The sequence below is a fragment of the Rhipicephalus microplus genome, unplaced genomic scaffold, assembly GCF_043290135.1.
Source record: "Rhipicephalus microplus isolate Deutch F79 unplaced genomic scaffold, USDA_Rmic scaffold_14, whole genome shotgun sequence".
Taxonomy (NCBI): Eukaryota; Metazoa; Arthropoda; class Arachnida; order Ixodida; family Ixodidae; genus Rhipicephalus; species Rhipicephalus microplus.
This window is the reverse complement of record NW_027464587.1, coordinates 11,353,212-11,376,333: the sequence shown is the minus strand read 5'-3', so window position 1 is coordinate 11,376,333 and position 23,122 is coordinate 11,353,212. Positions and strand designations below refer to the sequence as shown.

At 47.5% G+C, this 23,122-nt stretch overlaps 1 protein-coding gene across 3 annotated transcripts in view; it reads right to left on the bottom strand.

Annotated features, from left to right (window-relative positions):
- Window positions 1-23,122, bottom strand: part of Crk (Crk proto-oncogene, adaptor protein) — a 229,105-nt gene that overhangs the window by 62,638 nt on the left and 143,345 nt on the right. For all 3 annotated transcript variants that reach the window (XM_075882870.1, XM_075882869.1, XM_037432281.2), the window contains one exon: window positions 19,112-19,243. In XM_075882870.1, coding sequence (XP_075738985.1) covers window positions 19,112-19,243 — 132 coding nt within the window. The remainder of the gene's footprint in view (window positions 1-19,111; window positions 19,244-23,122) is intronic.

Sequence of the window (23,122 nt, the reverse complement as noted above, 5' to 3'; positions counted from 1 at the left end):
TTTCATGCGGACCACGTGCACTGTCTCAGGCAGATGCTGGCGACGTTTCGAACAGGAGGAGGCGTCGGGCACGACTTCGTAAGTCACGTCGCTAAGACGGCGCAAAACCTTGTAGGGTCCGAAGTATCGGCGTAGGAGTTTCTCTGAGAGGCCTCTTCGTCGTACAGGAAACCAAACCCAGACTCTATCTCCTGGTTGATATATGACGAATCGATGGCGAAGGTTGTACCGTTGGACGTCAAGTTGCTGCTGGTTCAATATTCTGACGCGGGCAAGCTGCCTTGCTTCCTCGGCGCGCTCAGTGAAGTCTGCGGCGTCTGTCTCTGAATCATTGCAATCGTAAGGCAGCATGGCGTCAAGCATTGTCGTAACTTCTCTGCCATGAATTAGCGCGAACGGCGTCATTTTTGTTGTTTCCTGGCGCGCCGTATTATACGCGAATGTGATGTACGGCAATATTCGGTCCCAATTCTTGCGTTCCACGTCGACGTACATGCAAAGCATGTCAGCGATTGTCCTGTTAAGTCGTTCTGTGAGCCCATTTGTTTGTGGGTGGTAAGCAGTCGTCTTCCTATGCGCTGTGCCACTGAGTGTAAGCACAGTGCGCAAAAGCTCGGCTGTAAACGCGGTGCCTTTGTCTGTTATGACGACTGCTGGAGCACCATGTCTCAGGACAATGTTCTCAATGAAGAACTGGGCCGCTTCAGCTGCAGTGCCACTCGCGATTGCCTTGGTCTCCGCGTATCGGGTGAGGTATTCCGTCGCCACTATAACCCATTTGTTGCCGCTGTTCAATGTTGGGAATGGGCCCAGCAGATCCATTCCGATTTGAGAAAACGGCGTTTCTGGCACGGGCACAGGATGTAATAGCCCAGCGGGTTTGACAGGTGGTACCTTGCGCCGCTGACAATCAATGCATGTTCGTACGTAATTTTTAACCTCTGCTGCGATTCTTGGCCAGTAATATTTTTCTTTGATGCGTGTCAGTGTTCTTGTGAAACCGAGGTGGCCCGCAGTGGCTTCGTCATGGCAGGTTTGTAATATTTCGCTGCGGAGAGCTCCAGGAACTACCAGCAGATAGCTTCTACCTGTTGATGAAAAGTTCTTTTTGTACAGAATTTCGTCCCGTAAACAGAATGACGATAAGTTCTTCGAAAACACTCTTGGTGCATTGGCGGCCCGTCCGTTCAAGAATTCTATAAGCGAGTTGAGCTCCCGATCATCTTGTTGTTGCCGAGAAATGATAGCTGCATCGACAACTCCTAAAAAACCTGGGAAATCATCATCCTCTACAGCCGGTGATTCAATCGGAGACCTTGACAAACAGTCGGCGTCTAAGTGTTGCCTTCCGGACTTATAAACTACGGCCATGTCGTACTCTTGGAGCCGTAAGCTCCATCGTGCTAAACGTCCAGATGGGTCTTTCATGTTGGTCAACCAACAAAGAGAATGATGGTCGCTTACGACTTGGAAGGCGCGGCCATATAAGTACGGGCGGAACTTCGCAACTGCCCAGACGACGGCCAGACACTCCTTCTCCGTTGTTGAGTAGTTAGACTCGGCGCGTGTCAACGTTCTGCTAGCGTAGGCGACCACTCTCTCCATACCATCTTGGCATTGGACAAGAACAGCACCTAGGCCCACATTGCTGGCGTCTGTATGGATGGCTGTTGGTGCATTCTCGTCGAAGTGAGCGAGGACAGGTGGAGTTTGTAGACGCTGTCGCAGCTCGTTGAACGAAGCTTCTTGCTCTTCACCCCATACAAATGCAATGTCTTCCCTTGTAAGGCGGGTGAGTGGAGAGGCGATGTGTGCAAAGCCTGCTATAAATCGCCGGTAGTAGGCGCAGAGACCCAGAAAACGCCTGACCGCTTTCTTATCAACAGGCCTTGCAAACTTTGCGACGGCTGCCGTTTTATCTGGGTCAGGCTTCACACCTTCGCGACTGATCACGTGTCCCAGGAACTGGAGTTCTTCGAAGCCGAAGTGGCACTTTTCCGGTTTGAGTGTGAGTCCAGCGGACCGTATGGCTTGAAGAACTGACAGTAGCCGCTTTAGATGCTCTTCAAACGTGGCCGAAAAAACGATCACGTCGTCGAGGTACACAAGGCATGTGATGCCCAAGGACTCTTCGATGGTTGGATTACATCATCCTCTAGCATCTTCTTGACTTGCTGCTGGATTACCTCACGTTCTTTCTGAGCAACGCGATATGGGTTCTGTCGGATCTGTCTTGCTGTGTCTTCCGTAATGATGCGATGCTTAGTCAGAGGCGTTCGACCCACTCGTGATGTCGATGAGAAGCAGTCCTTGAACTGGTCGAGCAGCTCCATAAGACGGCATCTTTCAGTCGGTGTTAGACTCGGACCGATATCAACTGGTGGTGTATGTGGAGGTGATTGAGCTGTGGCTTCCCCTTGCATTAGAAGACAGTCGTGAGAGTAGTCAAGCTCTTCGAGGTACGCCACAGCCGTGCCTTTACCGATGTGCCGGCGCTCATTCGTGAAGTTGGTCAGAAGCACCTCTGCGCGCCCATCCACTAAGCTGACGATGCCGCGAGCGATGGCGATGCCTTGGCGAAAAAGAAGGGCAGTGATGCGTTCGGCTATGGCGTCTTCATTACAGTCCACGTCACAACACACAGAAACAAGACTACAAGACAGTGGTGGCACGCAGACGTCGTCGTCAACCACACGTAACACCCTGGGTTTTTGGTCTGGATCTTGGGTCACAGACTTGTCAGCGGCGAATGTGATCACACCATCGCGTATGTTAACCACAGCACCGTACTCTCTTAAGAAGTCCATTCCCAGTATAATAGGTTTGCAGCACTCCGGTAGGATCAGAAATGTCGCTACAAAAGCTGCATTCTCAATTGTGAGTCTTGCTGTACATTTTACGGTGGGAGTCATTATCTGGCCTCCAGCATTTCGGATATATGGGCCCGTCCATTCCATCCTGACTTTCTTAAGTTCGTCTGCCAATCGTTCACTCATTATGGAGAAGTCTGCACCCGTATCGACTAAGGCTGTCACTTCAACGCCGTCAATCGTCACAGCGAGGTCGGCAGTCACAGTTTTCTCGCCGGAGTCTTTATCGTCATCTCTCACGTGTTTCGGCAGCAGTGGGGGATTTTCGGCAATTCAACGGCTTGCAACCTTCCCCCCAGAGGTCGCTGCTTTCAGTTTCCCCGCCGTGGGCTGGGAGACCGACCTCTGACGGCGTCGGCAAAACTACGGCGGCTTGGTGAACCAAAGCGAGCCGGGGATGGTGAGCGCGTCCGGAAGGTAGAAGAGCCTTCCCGCCTGCCAGCCTGGTCGTCGTCGATGTGGGCATGGCTTTCGTCAAACTGTCGGCGCGTAGCTGCAGGTGCACTACCGCGGTATTCAGCTCGGCGATGTGGGCAAAAACGGTAAATGTGCCCTGGCTCTCCACAGTTGTAGCAGAGTGGTCAGCGATCCGCAGTGCGCCATATGTCGGTCTTCCGCATATAGGGTCGCCTGACAGAATCCTGCTGAGCCCAGGCTGCCACAGGATACGGCTCGAGGTACTGCGGTGCTGGCATGGGCGTGGGTCGACGAACAGCGTCTGCATAGATGTATCCGTTCGGCTGGTAGGATACTTCTGGAGCCAATGGACGACGCACAGCGTCTGCATAGGTGCACGAGTTCGGACGGTGCGGTGGAGCGGAATACTGCTGAGGAGAGGCAAACGCTTGTCGAAGTTCATGGCGAACGACTTCAGCGACGGAGGCTACCGTGGACTCCTGCTGCGGGGGGGGTGCCTGTGACTGTAATGTGTATTTTGCGTTCAATGCGCCTTGATCAAGGTAGGCTATTTACACAAGGTTAACCCTTGCCGCCGGGAAAATTGGAAGTAAACAGAAGGGAGAAGTAGACAGGAAAGCGAATAAAGTGAGAAAGACGAATATGTAGGGAGAGAGAGGAATAGGAAAAAACGAATGCCGATTTCCTCTGGGTGGGTCAGTCCAGGGTGCCATCTACGTGAAGACGGGGCCAAAAAGGTTTGTTGCCTCTGCCAGGGGGCCTTAAAGGTCCAATCACCTGGCGTCAGCTCAACCCCCAAGATCGCCTTTTCCCCGGATATGGCAAAGTCACGCACGGCTAGGCGTGGAAAGGAGTCTAAACACACCAAACGCCTGCTTGCGCAGGCGTGCCTACGGGGATGCCAAAAAGCATAGCTGTTCTGAAAATACTGAGAGAAGGCCAGAAAAGGGCAGGAAAAGGAATATGGGAGCTTGCAATGAAAAAATCTTTAAACAGGGCATGCGTGCTTTAGGTGATACTTAGGTGACAACTAGCGTTGAAGATACCGTATTTACTCACGCAATGAACGCACTTTTCTTCTAAAAAATCGAAACAAAGTTGGGGGATACGTTTATTACACGGGGTAAATTTTATGAAAACTTTTTCAAAAGAAAAAAATACAGTAAAGCAAAAAAAAGTTAAGTCGCTTAGCCTTTCGCAATTTACATACGTGTACACTGTTTGAAAACAGCTTCTTTGTTGCACTTGACTCATCTTCGGTGGTAGATTGCGCTCTGGAAGCTGTCCCCAAGCCGCCCGCGCACGCCATAAAAAAAAAAAATGCTTTGCAACTATCTTTTCTTGCTATCGTTTAACTGCAACAGTGGTATCTGCTGTGATCTCGAGGGTCGCCCAAAACATGCACTCACGGGGGAATTGGGAATGAAGGGACAGTTAAAGTGAAGGAAAAAGAAAGTAGGTTAAAAAAGAAGGGAGGGGGGGGGGTCGCAAGAAGCGTGACCCAATGCATACTTTTTACACACAGCTCCTGAAGAAGTTTTTTCTGTATTCATGTCATTAAAAAATATTGCTGCTAGGGATATAGATGACCTACAAAATAAACCTATAAAAGCGTTACTTGACCATCTGTTACCTGTTCTTACCCATCTATTTAACACCCGCTCATATACTGGAGTTTTTCCAGAAAGGATGAAGCATGCGAGAGTTAGTGTATTATACATATCTGGTGATAGAAATGTTTTTTCTAACTATTGTTCCATCGCTATACTTCCTGTTAAATCCAAAAGGTTAGAGAAAATTATATTGTTACGGTTGAATTAAAGGATAGGTGAATTTATTTACAGGGTTAGGATGAAGTTCGGCAGTCGCGGTAAAGATGGAGTCCTCAGGCCACACCAGACAACGTCGTCCTTCTCTTCTACCTACCCGGCACATACTACAGCCCGGCTCATACAGTAGCAATCCCCGGTTCACAGACGAAGCTCGCTGGGCGAGTTTAAGTCACCGGAGGGATGAAACTTCTTGAGGCGAGCCACGTGCACCAACTGCGTTCGATTTGACCGACGAGAAGGTGTTGTCAAGCGTGCCACAACGTACGACAAGTCAGTCAAGCGATCGAAAATGATGTAAGGGCCTGTGTACTGTGGTAAAAACTTCTGACATAAACCAGGTTTTCGTTGAGGGGTCCACAACCATACGAATTCACCTTTGCGGAATGAAATGGCATCACGGCGTTGATCGTACCGTTGCTAGAAGCGATCTTGTGATGCCAGTGTGCACAAGCGAGCGATTCGGCAGGCTTGTTCAGCCCGGCACAATGTTTGGGCCACGGACTCATCGGTATGGAGCTTAAAAGGGAGGATTGTATCAAGGGAGCTGCGTGGTGACCGAGCGAAGAGCAGGTAGAAGGGCGTGAAGTCCGTGGTCTCGTGCTTCGCTGTATTGTATGCGTAAGTAATAAATGGTAAGATCTCATCCCAGTTTTTGTGATTGGATTGATTGGACGCGGCATACATAGTGAGCATGTCAGTGAGAGTTCGATTGGTACGTTCTACAAGACCATTCGTCAGGGGATGGTATGGTGTCGAATGTCTGAACTGTGAAGTGCAGAGGCGAAGCAATTCTTCCACAGCACCCGCGATGAATTGGCGACCACGGTCACTGATGATTACTAGAGGTGGACCATGGCGAAGAACAATGGAGCGTAACAAAAAGGCAGCGACGCCATCAGCTGTGGAAGATGGTATCGCAGCGGTTTAGGCGTATCTGGCAAGGTGGTCGACGCACACTATTATCCAGCGGTTGTTGTTCGAAGATCCCAGAAACGGGCCCAATAGGTCGATGCCCACTTGTTCAAAAGGCGTAGTAGGCGGTTATACGGGGTGAAAAAGGCCGTGCAGTGCACTGGTGGGTCGTTTGTGATGCTGGCAGTTCTCACAGCTTGAGGCGTATTGTTTCGTAAAATCTCGCGTTTGAGGCCAGTAAAAACGCTGCTGCACTCGATGCAGGGTGCGAATGAACCCAAGGTGTCCTGACGTTGGATCATCGTGCATAGTACGGCGAACGTCACATCAAATACTTTGAGGTACAACCAGTAAATAACGTGCGCCGGTTGCTGAGTAATTCGTTTTGTACAACAATCTATCACGAATGCGAAAGCGACCACTGCCTTTGAGATTCCGAGTGTCAACGAACAAAGGGTCTAAAGATAAATCATTGAGTTGTTCTTGTTTGAAGATATTGGCGTCAGGAAACGTGTGCGAGACCGCAGCAAAACAGATGTCGAAAGTATCTGCACTGTCCTCCGTCGTGGTCATAGGTACGCGAGAAAGGCAATCAGTGTCCGAATGACGTCGACCACTTCTGTACGAAATGCTGAAGTCAAATTCTTGAAGGCGTAAAGCCCATCGAGCAAGGCGGCTAGAAATGTCTCGGAGGGTAACAAGTCAGCATAATGAATGATGGTCTGTCACAATCGTGAATGGACGACCGTAGAGGTAACATCGAAACTTCTGAATGGCGAATACAGCCGCTAAACATTCTTGCTCTGTTACCGTATAATTCATTTCAGCCTTGCTAAGAGATCGACTCGTATAAGCAACAACATGCTCTGCATTATCATGGCGCTGAACAAGCACACCTCCGATGCCTATTCCACTTGCGTCACTGTGCACTTCTGTAGAAGCAGAAGGATCGAAATGACGAAGAATAGGCTCAGATGTCAGTAGAAGTTTCAGCTCAGAAAATGCGGCATCATCACAATCAGGTGTCCATTCGAATGGGCTGTCTTTTCGCAACAAGCTCGTCAGTGGGTGTACTACGTCTGCGAATCGAGGCACAAAGCGGCGAAAGTAAGAACATAGGCCCAAGAAGCTGCGAAGTTCCTGCAGTGTCTGGGGTGGTTTGAATGTGCCGAATGCTTCAATTTTGCGGGGATCTGGCCGGACATTATCTTTGTCAACTAAGTGACCGAGGACTAAAGCTTGTCGTTCACCAAACCGGCACTTCTTAGAGTTCAAGAGTTCAAAATCAAGCCAGCCTTTCCGACACAGTCTAAAACAAAGCTTAAACGGACGTTGTGCTCTTCGAAGGTACGCCCAAAAATGACGACGTCATCCAGGTAGCATAAGCACACCTCCCATTTAAGACCACGAAGGACAGAGTCCATAAACCTTTCAAAAGTGGCGGGGGCGTTGCAAAGCCCGAACGGCATCACATTGAATTGGTACAGTCCATCAGACATCACGAATGCGGTCTTCTCCTTGTCTGATGGGTGCATAGGTATCTGCCAATATCCTGATTGTAGGTCTATTGAAGAAAAGTACGAAGCTGAGTGTAAGCAGTCAATAACATCGTCAATTCTAGGCAGCGGATATACATCTTTTTTGGTCATGGCGTTGAGTCTTCTGTAATCAACGCAGAACTGCCAGGCACCATCTTTCTTCTTAACCAAGATGACCGGTGCTGCCCACGGGCTACACGACTCTTCAATGACACTCTTCTTCAGCATTTCCTGAACCTGGTCGGCAATAACTTTTCTTTCTGATGACGACACTTAGTAAGGCTTTTGTCGGATCGAATGGGCAGTGCTGGTGTCAATTCTATGATGAGCGCGAGAACATGGTAAAGGTAGTGGCTTCTCTTCTTGGCAAAAGTCAAACACAGAAGCATGTCGCCTCAACAGATGGCGTAACGTCTGCTGCTCGTGTGACCGCAAAGTGGCGCTAATCATACCTAGGATCTGCGACTCGTAAGAGCAACTGCGCTTGCCAGAGACTGTACCTTTCTCGCTTTCATCGTTATTAACGACCGCTACAGAACCATCCGTAGAATCATCGAAGATGCCAAGCTTCATTCTTCGAGGGAGCACAACCGGCCTTGGCGAACAGTTCAGTGCCCACAGAAAGGTTGCTCCTTAATCAACAGATACCAAACTACGAGGGACGAGTATGCCTTTCTTAGCACATTGAACGATGCCAGGTTCAACAATGGCGTCAAAAGATGTGGCAGATTCTGCGGCGAACACCGCAACTGACCTCATTGACCATGGCGGCACTGTCAGCTCATCGGAAACAATCAGAGTGTCCTTCCCGGCCTGCGGCGCCTCATCGACGAGGGCAGGAACAATGTCACCGCTGACGGAAAGTTCACCGCTTCCACAGTCGACGAAAGCGCCACATCTTTGGAGAAAGTCATGACCGAGAATCACATCGTGGGTACAACGTTGCAGTACAAGAAACTCTGTTGAGAACACCTTTCCAGCAATAAGACATTGGCGGCACAAACTCCGACAGGATGAAGTACTTCCCCACCAACACCACGAAACCTTGTTGATTCGTCCCAAAAAAACATAACTTTTCAGCCAATGCGACTTTTGAAAGAAAGACTCATAACTGATATCGTAGCACCAGTGTCCACCAACGCACTTGTACAAAAGCCATCTATTTCCACACGTATCTTGTTCTTGGACATTATAACTGGCAGAGGCATCTGAGGCAAATCCTGTTGTGCGACCTCACCTCCATTGGTCGCGCTGGCTAGTTTCCCGGTGGCGGCGGTGATGACAGGCGTCGTCCCGGCGAAGGTGAACGATGCAGTCGGCCAGATGGAGGCGTCAAACTACGGTCAGAAGCGGGAGAACTGCCAAGGTGATTTCCCCGCCGTGAGGTACTCCTGGAATAGGCGGGCCAACGACCTTGTTGCGACCAGTGCCCGCTGGCGGAAACTCTGATGGGGAATGGTATCGGGATGTCGGCTCTCTCTGTCGACGACAGAACTGAGCTATATGCCTGCCGATACCGCAACGGTAGCACACAGGGGCTTGGCAGTATGCGGTATGCATTGTACTCCTGGAAGGCATTGCGCTGACATGGTGGTGGTACAGGTACATCTTCGTTCGGGTCGAAATGGGTGTTGGCTGGTTGATGGGAGTAACTGAAGCGGTCTTCGTATATCGGCAGCGGGTAGTTATTGCGCTGTGACCTCGGTGGTGAGGGTGGCCTGTAGTTGCAGTCATCGATGCGTGCTATGGCAATTGACACGGGAAGGCGAGAGGGAGGCGGTGCCAGTGTAGCTTCGTACAACGTCGGGCGAGCATGTCGAGTGAGCTCTTCTCGAACGATCTGGCGTATTGTCGACGCGAGATCAAGCGGCGTGTATTCGTCAACACTTGCCACGGTGCTTACATTCGGTAGGCGACCGAACTTGGGGGTGATACGTCGCATCTTCAAGGTCTCGAATGTGCGACAGTGGCTTATGACGTTGGCTACCGTAGCAAGGCTGTCTTTGCTGATGAGGAACTGATACACGTCCTCGGCAATGCCCTTCAACAGGCGGCCAACTTTGTCTTCCTCTGACATAGAAGGGTTGACAATCTTGCAGAGCTTCAAGATTGCCTCGACATAGGTCATACACGTCTCTCCTGGGATCTGAGCTCTCTGCAGTAACGTTTGTACCGCTTGCTTTCTCTTAGCTACGGAGTCTCCGAAGCACGCTCTTATTTCGGAAACGAAGTGATCCCATGACGTGAGGGCATCTTCGCGGTTCTCGTACCACACGAGTGCTGTGCCTGTTAAGAAAAGTACTACATTGGTCAGCTGGGTCGCCGCGTCCCACTGGTAGTACTTGCTCACCCGTTTGTAGTGTGTGAGCCAGGCGTCCACGTCCTCGCCAGATTTGCCACCGAATGTGCGAGGCACTATCAGATCCTGACGCAACCAGGGACCAGCTGCACGCGAACCTTGCACTAGCGGTGCTGCTGGGACTGGTAGAAGGTTTGCAGCTGCGGGGATTCGGTTTCCTTCTTCGCCGTGAGACATCTCAGCTGCCAGTGGTAACGGGAGCAGTCCAGCAAGACGGCGGCTTCGTCGTAGATCAGGCACTTGAAGCGTCGTGTTGCTTGGTTGATTACCCAACACCTCCACCACTAAACTGTTACGGTTGAATTAAAGGATAGGTGGATTTATTTACAGGGTGAGGATGAAGTTCGGCAGTCGCAGTAAAGATGGAGTCCTCAGGCCGCACCAGACAATGTCGTCTTTCTCTTCTACCTACCAGGCACATATTACAGCCCGGCTCATACCGTAGCAATATATAAACGTGTCATGTCTCTCTGTGAGAAGTATTCTATATTATCTCCATATCAATTTGGCTTTCGACAGGGTATGTCCACAGAACTGGCTCTACTCACACGAAAAAAGCCGATACTTAAATCGTCCGAAAATCAACTATTAAATCGTCCGAAAATCAACTATTAAATCGTCCGAAAATCAACTATTACAATTGGTTGTTTTTATAGAGTATTCCAAAGCATACGACAGAATTAACCATGAAATACTCTAAGCTAAGTTGCGTCGTTATGGTATTCGCAGAACGCCCCTTGACTTTCCTAAATCATACTTATCACAAAGAAAGCAGGCAGTTATAAATGATAGCCCATCTTCCTTACAAACCATACCATCAGGTGTACCTCAGGGCAGTATACTAGGGCCCCTTCTGTTCAATATTTATATCGACGACGTAACAGGGATCAGCAATAGTGTGCATTTTATAATTTATGCAGATGATACTAGTATATTCTTTCACTTTAATGATTTTGCTAAGCTTGCAGATACAGCCAATAATATTCTTAACGACATTCTCATGTGCAGTATCGCAAGTTATTTAATGATCAACTCAACGAAATCCAAAGCTGTGGTTTTCGCACCGGCTCAGAAAGCTGCTTGTCGTGATTTGGATATACATTTAGGGCCCGAACAAATTGAAGTCGTAAATGAAGTTTTGTCGTTAAGAGCAATTTTTAATGACAATCTTAACTGGAACCACTACGTCAATAATGTAACTAGGAATATAGCAAAGACGTGTGGTATACTCTCTAAACTTCGACAGATGCTCCCTGAGAAAATCAGTTTTACTCTATACTGCAACAGAATCGAAAGTTGGGCTAGTTGGATATGCATGGTATAACTGTCAGTTCAAGTGCACGAATAAACAGAAAAAAAGAGAAGACAAGTGCTTGTCCTCTCTTCCTTTCTGTTTATTCGCGCGCTTGAAGTGATAGTTATACTCTATAATGCATTATTTTAATCTCACATAAATTATTGCAGTCTCGTGCGGGCAGATACATCTAAAGAAAATCGGAACAAAATATTTTGGTTGCCAAAAAAAGCGGTTTGTCATATTGCGAACGTACGACACGATGCACATACAAGTGATTTATTCAGAGAATGTAACATTTCACCCATTGATCAAATGCACAGTTTTAATCTTATATTGAAATACAAGCAAAGCTTGCTGTCAAACAACACTTGTTTTTTTTGAACTATGTAACCTTAGGAAGGCTACACAATTCCATTACAGCAGTAAAACGTGTAGCTGGGCGAATTGGTTCATAATTCTGAGTAAACTGGTTTGTGCATATACATACAAACGACAACAGAAAAGAAGAGACAGAGACAAGCGCAAACTTTCAACTGAATTTAATTCTTCATCATCTTTCACACATATAGTCATATATAACATAGTCAAGCGGTCACAAGGTCAGAACCAAGCATCTTACAGTAAGTCGTGCAAAAAATCACGCTCACAATCAAATAATGATGTTGACGTATTACTAACACAAGTGTTGCCTCTTGCAGCAATATAAAAAGCTTCCATCAGTTCACGGGCTGTGGTATCAGCACTTTGACCCATAATCCATTACAGTGAGAAAATCGGTGAGCATGTGCAAGCTTTGCAGTGCGCGGGCAAATGCGCGATCCCGTTATTTCTAGGTGAAAGCTCATGTTTCCTTGCACGGTCGTTCACGCAACGTCAACTACAACGGGCCCTTTCTTCAATGTTTGGCCGCTTCTTCGCCGTCAACCTTCAATCTTTTGGTGAGCCACATAGTCACAACTACTTGCCGATCAAGATATCTTTCGTTTTGTTTGAGGAAAGGACTGGTACGGGCAGAAGTTTTGGGGCTGTTTGGTACAGCGTTACCGACTCCAGGTCATGCCAAACGCGTGTTTCGTCTAATACGCTCTGAACTTTGAAGGCAAAGCCAGCTTCACCAGGATTATCTACATGTCTTGTGCTACGCCAGTGAACCTCCCTGGAAGGCAGAAGTGGAGCTGCATTCTCTGAGGGTTTTCACTGCTCGCATGGTTGAGTTTTGGTGGGCGTCCAACGTGAGTAATGTGCTTCAACTGATTCGTAAGAAAGACAAGAAAGGAAGAGGCGTCGCATGTTCTCATTTTAGGAAATGATCTGGAAATCCCGGAACACGTCGAACACATTCTCAAGAAGGGTCCCAAGCTTAGCTATGAACCGGTTGTACCGCCCCAGAAATTGCTCACATTTAACAGAAATGTTGCAACTAGAGCACCTCAAAATCGGTATGCGCGTTGCTTGCTTGAGGGCCTCGAGGCTTTGTCAAGGACTGTGCATAGGGCAAACTGCCGTCAGCGCCGGGGTCCTACAGAACAGGTGGTGAAGTATTTCAAAGAAAATTACCTTTGCCTTCTTCAAGCAGATATAGAGGGCGGTTTTGTTATTTTAGGTTCTAGGTAGTATGCTGAGAAGGCTAACAGGGCAATTTCTAAAAATTTCGTTTCTGTTGAAAGTAGTGCTGTTCGTGTTAAAACTAAAGCAGTCAACATGTCCAAGGACCCAAGGATCCAAGGTTTGGCAAGAGATATTAGCAGATGCAAAGGTAATGCACTCAAAGTTTTTTTCACTGTAGAAACGCACAAGCCTGAAGTTCCTTTGCTAACAATAGTTCATGAGCAGGGTTCATGGCAGAATTTAGTTAGCCAGTTCTTGCTTAAAGAACTGAATGAGCTGAAAGTGGTGGATCCCTACACCACAAAGAGTTCGGAGGATGCTGTGGGGTTTCTGCAGGTGGGAAACTCCACAGAGTTTATGTTTTCTGTGGATGTAGAGGATCTATTTTATTCTGTACTTCATGCACAGTTGTTTGCGTCTGTTTGCGAATGTGCTGAAACTAATAAAATCATAGCTTTTCAGAATGCTTCCGGCTTGTCGGTCGATAACTTCAAGGCGTTACTGAAATTTATCTTCGCTCTACCTTTGCTTCATTTGAGGATGGTCTTTATCTGCAGCGTCAAGGCATTTGTATTGGATCGTATATGGTGCCTGTTTTATGCAACATTTTCTTGGCGGACGTTGATCGTGGTTTAGTTAGCACTTTTGACCAAAGATGTGTTGTTAAAGTTTTTAGGTATGTGGACGATTTTTTAAATTTTCAAATAGGCCTCTTTTTACTTCTTCGGACAACTCTGTTGATGCTACTCTTATTGCTTTCAAATAATGTGGAAAGGGCTTGACCTTCACCTATGAATCTTACACTGATAACTCACTGCAGTTTTAAAATCCACATCTCGTTTTAGCTGATTACTTATGCTGGCGTTATAATCCCCCTGCACAAAAGGCCCTTTTGCCCTATGATTCTGCGCATTCTAAGTTTGTAAAAAGCGGGATTGCCAAATTGTGTCTCCGTTCCGCTCTTGGGAAATCATGCACACATGCAATACAAGGTAGTTTTAACGATCAGGTGCAGCGTTTAATTGTTGCCGGGTATCCTTGCACGGTAGAGATTTTTCTGCATGACGCCATAGCAGCACGTTCCAGCGTGGACCCTGGCCTGCCTCGCAGGTGTCATCCAGAGGTGGTGCCTTATATGCATCGCATTTCCCACAACCTGAAAAAGATAGCGAGTAGGCATAGTGTGCCGATTGTGTTTTTCGCCCTCCATAAGCTGCCAGGGCTTTGTCCCAGAATCTTCGCTGGCGAGCAGAAATCCAGTGGTTGCAGAAAGAAACACTCATTTGTGTATGTGAAATGTGCGACTGGCGTCGCTTACGAAATACCGCTGTCTTGTGGGAAATTTCATGTAGGTCATACGGGGCGTTGGGTGAACGACCGTGCAAAGGATCATGAGCTTTCACTTAGAGATAACGGGATCACGCATTTGCCCGCGCACTGCAAAGCTGCATGTGCTCACCAATTTTTCAGAGATTAGGATTTTGGGTCAAAGTGCTGATACCACAGCCCCTGAACTGATGGAAGCTTTTATATTGCTGCAAGAAACAACACTTGTGTCAGTGATACGTCAATACCATTACAGTCGAGCCCGCTTATAACGAACCTGAGCGTGACGCGGCATCCATTCAGTGTATCCTGAAGTTTTTCGTAAATGAAACACAGCTTTTAGAGAAAGTTGCGAGTGAAAACACAAACTTTTTTTTTGCCCCAAAAAGTCCGTGATGCACGTGTTTCGAAAAGCAGAAGCGATAAGGGCGGTCTCGAGTTCATTTAAAACGAGAGGGTGCTCATTCGCCGAGGTCCGTGGCATGAGCTGCATGAGGCACTGGCTCCTAAGTTTCGTAGTTCTCGCAATCAGATTCCTCCAAATCGCTCTCACCACGTACTTCATTCACAATGCCTTAATCCGTGCACGGTTCTGCAGTGTCGGCATCATCACCGGCCATAATTAAACCACCGCAACAGATGTCCCACACACTCTCCCAGGTCGGAGTCGACGACGCACCGCCACAAATCGCCGCCGCGGTGGTCCTGTTCGGAAGCTTCAGGCTCGACATCGGGCCCGACGCCGACGAAGTGGGCCTCACGAAAACCGTTTCGCGCGCATGCAGTCGTCACCGCCGCCCACGAAATATTCACCATATCCACAGCTGAATACCGGGACGCCCAAAGCGACAAGTTGGCTGCCAGGTGGTCAACAACCATGAGCAAGCGCTCCGCAACGCGGCACCTAACGTGAATATTACGCTCAAGCAAAGCAGTGAAACTTTCGATGTTTTGTTGAGCGTCATGAAGAAGCGTGCTAGTCCTCCCGTCGGCCATCATGACCACACACGCGCACCAAGAACGAGCAAGACGCGCACACGCGACACACATGCCAGAACGTGTGGAACTGCTCTGGGCCCGTTTCCAGTCAGAAAACGAAACTAATTCGAGCCAGCGTGGCGGGCGTCGCGGAGCGGTGCAGACAGGCGAAGGGGTTGTGATAAATAGAGGAGAGCAGAATTGCGAGGGAAGGGCAAGGAGTTGCGATAAAGAGAGGGGAGGACGCGGCAGGAGGGCGACCTTGAAACCAAAACACACGGGAAGGAGGCAGATTGGGTAGCTTTCTTGAAAGGTCCGCGAAACTCAGACGCAGGAAAACTTGGAAAGTGTGCATAGCCACTTGAATCGGTGCGCACGGCGGTGTTCGAAGAATCGGCGGCCGTGGTGAAAAAATCGTTTTGTTGCATCGGCGGGTTTGCGTGGCCTCACGAACTTCGATATTTCGTGATTCGTTCCGCGCAAATCAACAGCTGTTTTCGCGCTTCCGCACGCGTGCGGAAGACATGCTGAGCCGTGTGAGAAGTGAGCAAGAACAAGTCATAAACACGAAACGAATCGCAAATTATCAGAGTCGGTGGGGTAGCGTAGGCGCGTGCACTAGACGCAGACTATCGGATACAATCGGTGGCCGACGATGTTGGCAAATGGCCGACTGGTCTTTCGAAAGATCGATAGCAGTGTGAAAACACGGGCCTCGTCTGGCGCTGCGGGGTGCTCAGAGTAGCGGGGGGACAAAGGACGGAGGGGTGCGTAACAAAAAGTGGTCGGGGAGAGTGGCAACTAGAGGGGCGCGGAGGCAGAGTCGGCGTTTAACAATAAGAATGTATGGGCACCTCGCCGATGCCTGATCGGTGGTCGAAATTGGTTTCCCGGGAATTCGGCAAACCACTGACTCTGTTCGCTGTAACCGATCAGCGGCGCTCGGTGACGTTCGTTTTAAGCGCGATTTTGTGCCATTGAACCAATGTATATTTTCACGGTTACGCGGATATTGTTTGTTTTAAGCGAATGTTCCTTTTAAGTGGGGCCGTAATATGTGGGCTCGACTGTATTTGATTGTGAGCGTCATTTTTGTGCGGCTTTTTGTAAGATGATTGGTTCTGACCTCGTGCCCGCTTGACTGTTTTATATGTGACTATATATATATATATATATATATATATATGAAGGATGACGAAGAATTAAATTCAGTTGAAAGTTTGTGCTTGTCCCTGTGTCTTCTTTTCTGTTGTCATTTGTCTGTATTTGCACACACCAGTTCACCCATTACAGCATTAAGCAAAGTCCTTCCTGGTTCGTACCATATTCTCGAACTTACTATAGTTTAAAAAGACTTCAACACTGCATTCCCGTTTGTTTTAACATGTTTGAAAATAAAAACATTGCCAGCTTTGATATAAGTTAAAAAAACAACTTATGAAGTTCCTCATACAGAATGGTGGCGTGTAAGGTTTAATTTCTTCTATTTGTTCGGCAGGAACACTGTGCCTAAAAGAAAACACCCTATATTTATGTTCATGTGTGTAATCATGTCTGCCTACGTTATTGCTTCTTATGTAAATGTTCTTTTTTTTTTCTTTTCGAGTAGGATATGCAACATTTTATTTATCAGTGTTTTCTATTGGACCTGTTCAGAACTTGTATTTTTAGTATACTTAAGTGTTGTGCATTTTTTTTTATAATTTGTAGTGTTTTGTAAGACATGTAGCAACACGCGTATTTTTTTGATGATTGACTGAGTGCTGTTTCATTTTTTTTGTGTGTGTGTGTGTGTATATGCCCTGCTAATGTCTATGTAAACCTGAAACTCAATGAGCTGTTTGGTATTATTTCATGATTTCTTGAAGTATTAAAATCGATGTCCAATTATTTTCGTATTTGTCTTTGCAGTTCGTCGATCCTTGCGGTTCTCTGATCCCACGTACAAGAGGTAGGAGCCTCGTAAAGCTGCTAACATACCAGCTTTTTGCTCCCGTCCTTGCATTTTCTCTCCGCAATTTCGTAAAGAAAATGCTCAATAAAAGTGAATCTGAATCTGACGTCGGTCGGCACGGGCATTTTGATGACCATCGCTCACTGTGTGCTTATCAGCTGCGATGTCTCTAGACTTGCACAGCTCGTGAACCCCCGCTATGACGCACATATATAAGACGGGGGACGTGCGGTGAACAGATGGAAAGAAAAGCAATAGGCACAATAGGCACAAATGGGCGAAGGGACGGAAAAAGAGATCCGAGGTGGTTGAGGGAGGTCGGAAAAGTAATAATGAATGAAAGGGGGTCAACCGGTGAGGAGGGGCCAGGTGTCGGTTAGGGGGACTGCAGCGGATGAATGTAGGGGATGTGTTTATTACAGATAGAAAGAAAAGCAATACGGCACGCGACAACGGGCGAAGGGGGGAGGGAGCAAGCAAAGGTGGTTGAAGGGTGTTGGCAAAGTAATCAAAAACGGAAGAGATCCAAACGGGTGAGGAGGCACCAGGTGTCAGTTGGCGGGACTTCAGCAGGTGAATGTAGCGGGTGCATTTATTACGCGGGGGAAAAAAAATCAAAATTTTTATGACAGATGTTGGGGGTGTGTTTGTTATGCGAGTACGTTCATTGAGCGAGTAAATACGGTAAGCGAATTTGTGAAACTAGACAAGTGAACTCATCTTCTTCAAGGCTAGAACTAGCCTTGAAGAAGACGAGGATCTGTCTTGTTCGAGGCTAGAACTAGCCTTGAAGAAGACATATCCACTTGCTGGAACATCAGCTCGAGCCCACAACCTCTTTTTAAGAATTTTTGCATCAGGTAGCTTGAGTACACAAGTTTTTTGAAAGGCCACTAAACAATCCTGAGATACAGAAGTTATGATGAAAAAATAAGTGTGAGCATGTTTCCGCATCAATTTGGACGAATCAGTGCTGTAAGCAAGAAAGTAACAAAGCAACAGGAAAAACTCTTCGTGGCCACTTCAGCTTGTTATTTCGGGTCTTTTATTCGGCGTCCACACCCTTTTGTGCTTTGAATAAGACTAGGTGTTGCTCGTTGCCATGACTACAGCCATTTCAACAATGCCACGTAACATTAGCAATCTAAGTTACCGGTGCATCCAATGACTGAGCAAGGCTTCTAGCACGTGCCGCTGTGAGAAAGTCAACAAGCGAAGCGCAACGACAGGGCTCAGTGCTTCACCCTTTTCCCCCACAGAAAACTCGACATGGCCTGGTGAGGTGAGCGGGAGTGGTTTTAGAGCACGCTTCTTAGGCACCCATTTCTGCATTGAGCAATCCGTCAATGGCATGCCAATAGACATGAAAAAAAAATAAAACGAGAAAAAGCAAATACCACTTGGTGGCACTCAAGTATTCTACTACAGAGCCGCGCTGGTGCTTGGAACTCGTTTGCAAGAGCACCCTATACAGGCGTCCTGTTGGGTGAGGAGTCTCGTTGACCTATGTTACATTGTGTGGCAAAAAGGCAAAATAACAACCAGTCATCACACAATGCCAATTGTGTAACGAGTGTGCCGTTTATTGCTTCCTACCCGCTGCAAAGTGCTCGGCTTCATTGTCATCAGCCACATGCAGCGTCAAGATATTGTACATTGTACCTTACAAGTGTGTAGCGGGTGCCTCACTTATCCTGAGAAAAGTGAATAATGGTAGAGCCAGTGCTGTCCAACTTTGCAAACATCAAAACTTACAGCGCAGTTGACCGCTTCTGCGAAGCCGAAACTTTTTCAAACACTGTTGGTTTTGCTCCAGCACTAAATTGCACTGACAATTCCCATCAACATAATTGTGAATTTTTTTTAAATAGCCTGACCGATGAGGTATCCACTAAATGTAATCACCCGTTTGAATGAGTGAGCTAACTTGGGATGTGTAAAAAAATAAGTTGGGTTCTAAGATGCAGCGACATGCTCAGGGTCTGCTCAATTGCACAAGCTGAGACAGTCTGTGCCGTACCCTTTCGACGTATGGCACCGGAATCGACCCTGTGTGCCCCAGAGTGTTCCGTGCAGTCCACCACTGGTCCTCGTCTTTTGAGATGACTGTCAGCACTTCTCCCTTTCTGAAAGGTAGGTCATCAGCATCACCCTGCAAACACGCAGAAATTGAGGATTAGTTCAAAAAAAAAAAGAAAGAAAACATGTCAAAGCAAGACATGGAAAACAACGAGAAGAAGGTGATCATATTGTCACAAATAAAATCACACAAGCCCTTAGATCTGCACAGGATTGTTTACTCAGACGCCTCGTCGTGCTCTTCTTCAATCATATCTGTGCTGCCCCAAGTTGCGTCATCACCGTGGCATTACTCCCCTCTCTAAACAGCATTGTCTCGATGCCGAACTATGACGGGGTGGAGAATCCGACAGAAAGATGAAACAATGAGAAACACTGTCAGCTTTGCTCTCTACAGGAGTGGTATGACTGCAACCAAGAAACGTAAATGCTGTCCGACGGACGCCGTGAGTGGCGAATGGTTGCTTCACCTTGACTGATTTGTAGGGTTTAACGTCCCAAAACCACATGATTATGAAAGACGCCGTAGTAGAGGGCTCCAGAAATTTTGACCACCTGGGGTTCTTTAACGTGCACCCAAATCTGAGTACACGGGCCTACAACATTTCCACCTCCAACGGAAATGCAGCCGCCACAGCCGGGATTTGATCTTACGACCTGTGGGTCAGCAGCCGAGTACCTTAGCCACTATACCACCGTGGCAGGGCTGGTTGCTTCACCTTCAAAAAGAACTTGGTAGGTAATGTCGCTGAGCCATTGTACGATGTTATAAGGGCCAAAGAAGTGTTGAAAAAGTTTGTCTAAGCGACCCTGTTGGCAGACTGTGATTAACACCTACACTTTATCCCCTCATTAGTATGCGACGTCTTGGCAGTGGAGGTTATATCGGCGAGCGCTGTCGTGTTGCTGATAGTGAATACGCATTCGTGCCAGCTAGCACGCTTCTTCAGCGCGTTTAGCGAACTCAGCAGCATCTCTGCCAACATCACTTCCAACGTTGTTACAGCTTCCCGGCCATGCAGCAAGCGGAAAGGGGTGAAATCGATAGTTTCTTGGATGGCAGTATTACAGTCGAGCTCCATCGAACCCATTTATATAAAATTATCCCGTATATCGAACAATTTCTAAACACGGCAAATTTACATTGCGAATAAATATCAAAAGTTACTGTTATATCGAATTAAAATAGAATCGACAACCGATATTGTCACGTTACAAACTCCATGCGCTTCAAAAGTGCCTCAAAAGTGCCCCAGAAAGTTGGCTTTCCATCGTCGTGGAGGGGGAGATGCCGGTGCCACCCTAGAAAAAGTGCTTTAGACCCGGCTGTGCACTGGCGAACACCCCCCTGCAAAAAATGATCCTGGCCTGCCCGCAGCGCTTCCAGCCAACCAGAGGCCGTCGTGCTTTCTCCAAGGTGCCGATGTGGTACAAGTGAGCGCCATTTTTCCTTTCTTTATATCTGTGTGCCTGCTGCTGCTTTTTCCCTCGAGTCCTCATCCAGCGTGGTTTGTGCAAATGATGTTGCCTGTTGGCGTTTTGTGAACTTTCTTGGCGTGCTGTCGTCATGGCTTGTGCAAAGAGAAGTACTTTGGTTTGGGCTAGCTGGTTCATAGTACTCACTTAGAAAGGGCAGCGCAAAAACACGCAGAAAAGAAGGACAGTTCAGCGTTCTTTGTCTCTACTATCCTTCTTTTCCCCGTGTTTTTGCGCTGCCCTTTCTAAGTGTGTGCAAAGAGGCAGAATTTGCCATTCACCACGAAACTCGAAATCACAAATCAAGTTGAGCGCAGTGAAAAGAAGTTCGAATTGCTCGGAGCTTTTTCTATGCTGAGTAGATCGTGGGCAGATGTCACGAAGGAGACGATCCAGAACAGATTAAAGCATGCCAGTTTCTCCATGCCTGGTGATGACACCCTAAATTCCGATGACAGCAATGAAGACACTGCAGGTGTTTTTGCCGAAATTTGGAGCGGGCCGGCAGGGTTCCCGGGTACCATCAATCGATCGCCATTTGATGGTTTCGTAAAAGTGGACAATCATGTCGCTATCATTGGCCAGCTACAAGATGAGGACTATGTTGCAGACGTCGTGCCGAGCACGAACCAACGTGACTGCAATGAGGAAATCGACGATGACCTGTTGCCTCTGAAGTTATAAGTGCACTTGCGTTGATCTGGCGCTATTGCGTGAATATGGAAGGTTGTGGCCTCAGCTGCTCCGACTAGTTGGGCAAAGTGGAGGCGTGCATGCCGTCGCCGGCAGCAAAGTCACTGAAACAGAAGAATATCCAGGACTATTTTGTTCCAAAATAGGGCATGCAAGTAAGCCACCATATTAATAAAACACTTTTCTTATTAGATGTGGATTTTCGTCATCAAATTCTATAGTAGACCTACATAAAATTATGCCATATATCGAATTATTAAACGCTCTTTGGTGATTTTGGTATATCCAGGTTCGACTACTCGAACTTAACGTATAGAAGAACGGTGTCCCAGTTTTTGTGGCCAATGTCGACGTACATGGAAATCACATCTGCTGTCATTTTGTATAGCCCCTCTGTGAGCCCATTTGTCTGGGGATGGTAAGCCGTGGCTTTTCCGTCAGTGGTACCACTGAGCTGCATGATGTCTTCGCTAAGCTGTGCTGTAAATGCCGCGCCTCCATCAGGTATAACCGCGGTCAGAGCACTGTAGCGGAGTACGATGCTATGTACAAAGAAAGTAGCGATATCAGTTGCTGTGCCTAGTGGGAGAGCTTTGGTTTTAATGGATCTCATGAGGTAGTCTGTGGAAACAGCATGCTCTGCAGGTGGGTGGTCCGAGCAAATCTATGCCAACTTGCTGAAAAGGAGTCGATAGAGGATTTTCATTTCATTTCATTTTATTATTTTAAAGACCCCACTAGGGGGTGTTACATAAGGGGTGGATGTAGAGAGATTATACAAAAAAAAATGCTAACCATGTATGTTAATTGCGAGACAGACAATGTGTTACATTTTGTAGAAATAAACTCGGGCAGGTAATGGCGGCAGTGCTGTGGGAAAGGTCGTTCCATTCAGATGATGCCTTGGAAAGAAGGAGGCAGAAAATGTCTTGGTGTGGCTGCGTGGACGGGTGACTTGTAGGGCATGACCGGTGCGATGAGATATGCGGGCTGGAGTGGTGATCAAGTCCGGTCGGTCACGTAAGCTGTAATAGAACTTATGGAACAGAGCTAGGGTGGCAATGCGACGACGAAGTGCAAGAGTTAATAGAGATGATTCTTCTTTCAATGATGACACACTGACATGATATGAATATGATGAATGAATAAATCATTATAAATCATGAATAAATCATGAATAAATAAAATAAATAAATGAATAAAGGATCAATGCGATGAAGGCCTGACACACGGGTGGTGTCTAGCGTCGTTGGCACAGGCGGCACGTTTAACATACTGCTTCATGTCATTGCGAAAGTTGGGCCAAAAGTACCTTCGATGTATATGTGAAAGCATCTGCAAGAAGCCCAAATGGCTCAATGATGGCTCGTCATGAGAGGCACGTAAAATGTCACACATAGTATTGATGGCACAACAAGGAGGTCAGCAGCCGCGGTTGAGTCGAAAAATAATTTATAGAGAACGCCATGGCGGAGGTAAAATGATGACAATGTACAGGCAAACGCATGAGGTGGCTCTGATGAACGGACGTCCAGATAGCTGGTGAGGGACCATAGCTCTGAATCATCTCATTGTTGCTTGCTCATTTCGGGTGCTATGAGAATGAAAAAAAATGCCCCTTCTTTATCAACATCGACTTGCGAAGGTCGAAATGGAGCATGTGACAAACAATCGGTGTCTGTGAGCTTACACCCCGACTCGAACGTGATCATCACGTTGTACTCTTGTAAACAAAGACTCCGGCGTGCAAGATGACCAGGTGGATCCTTGAGATTGGCCAGCC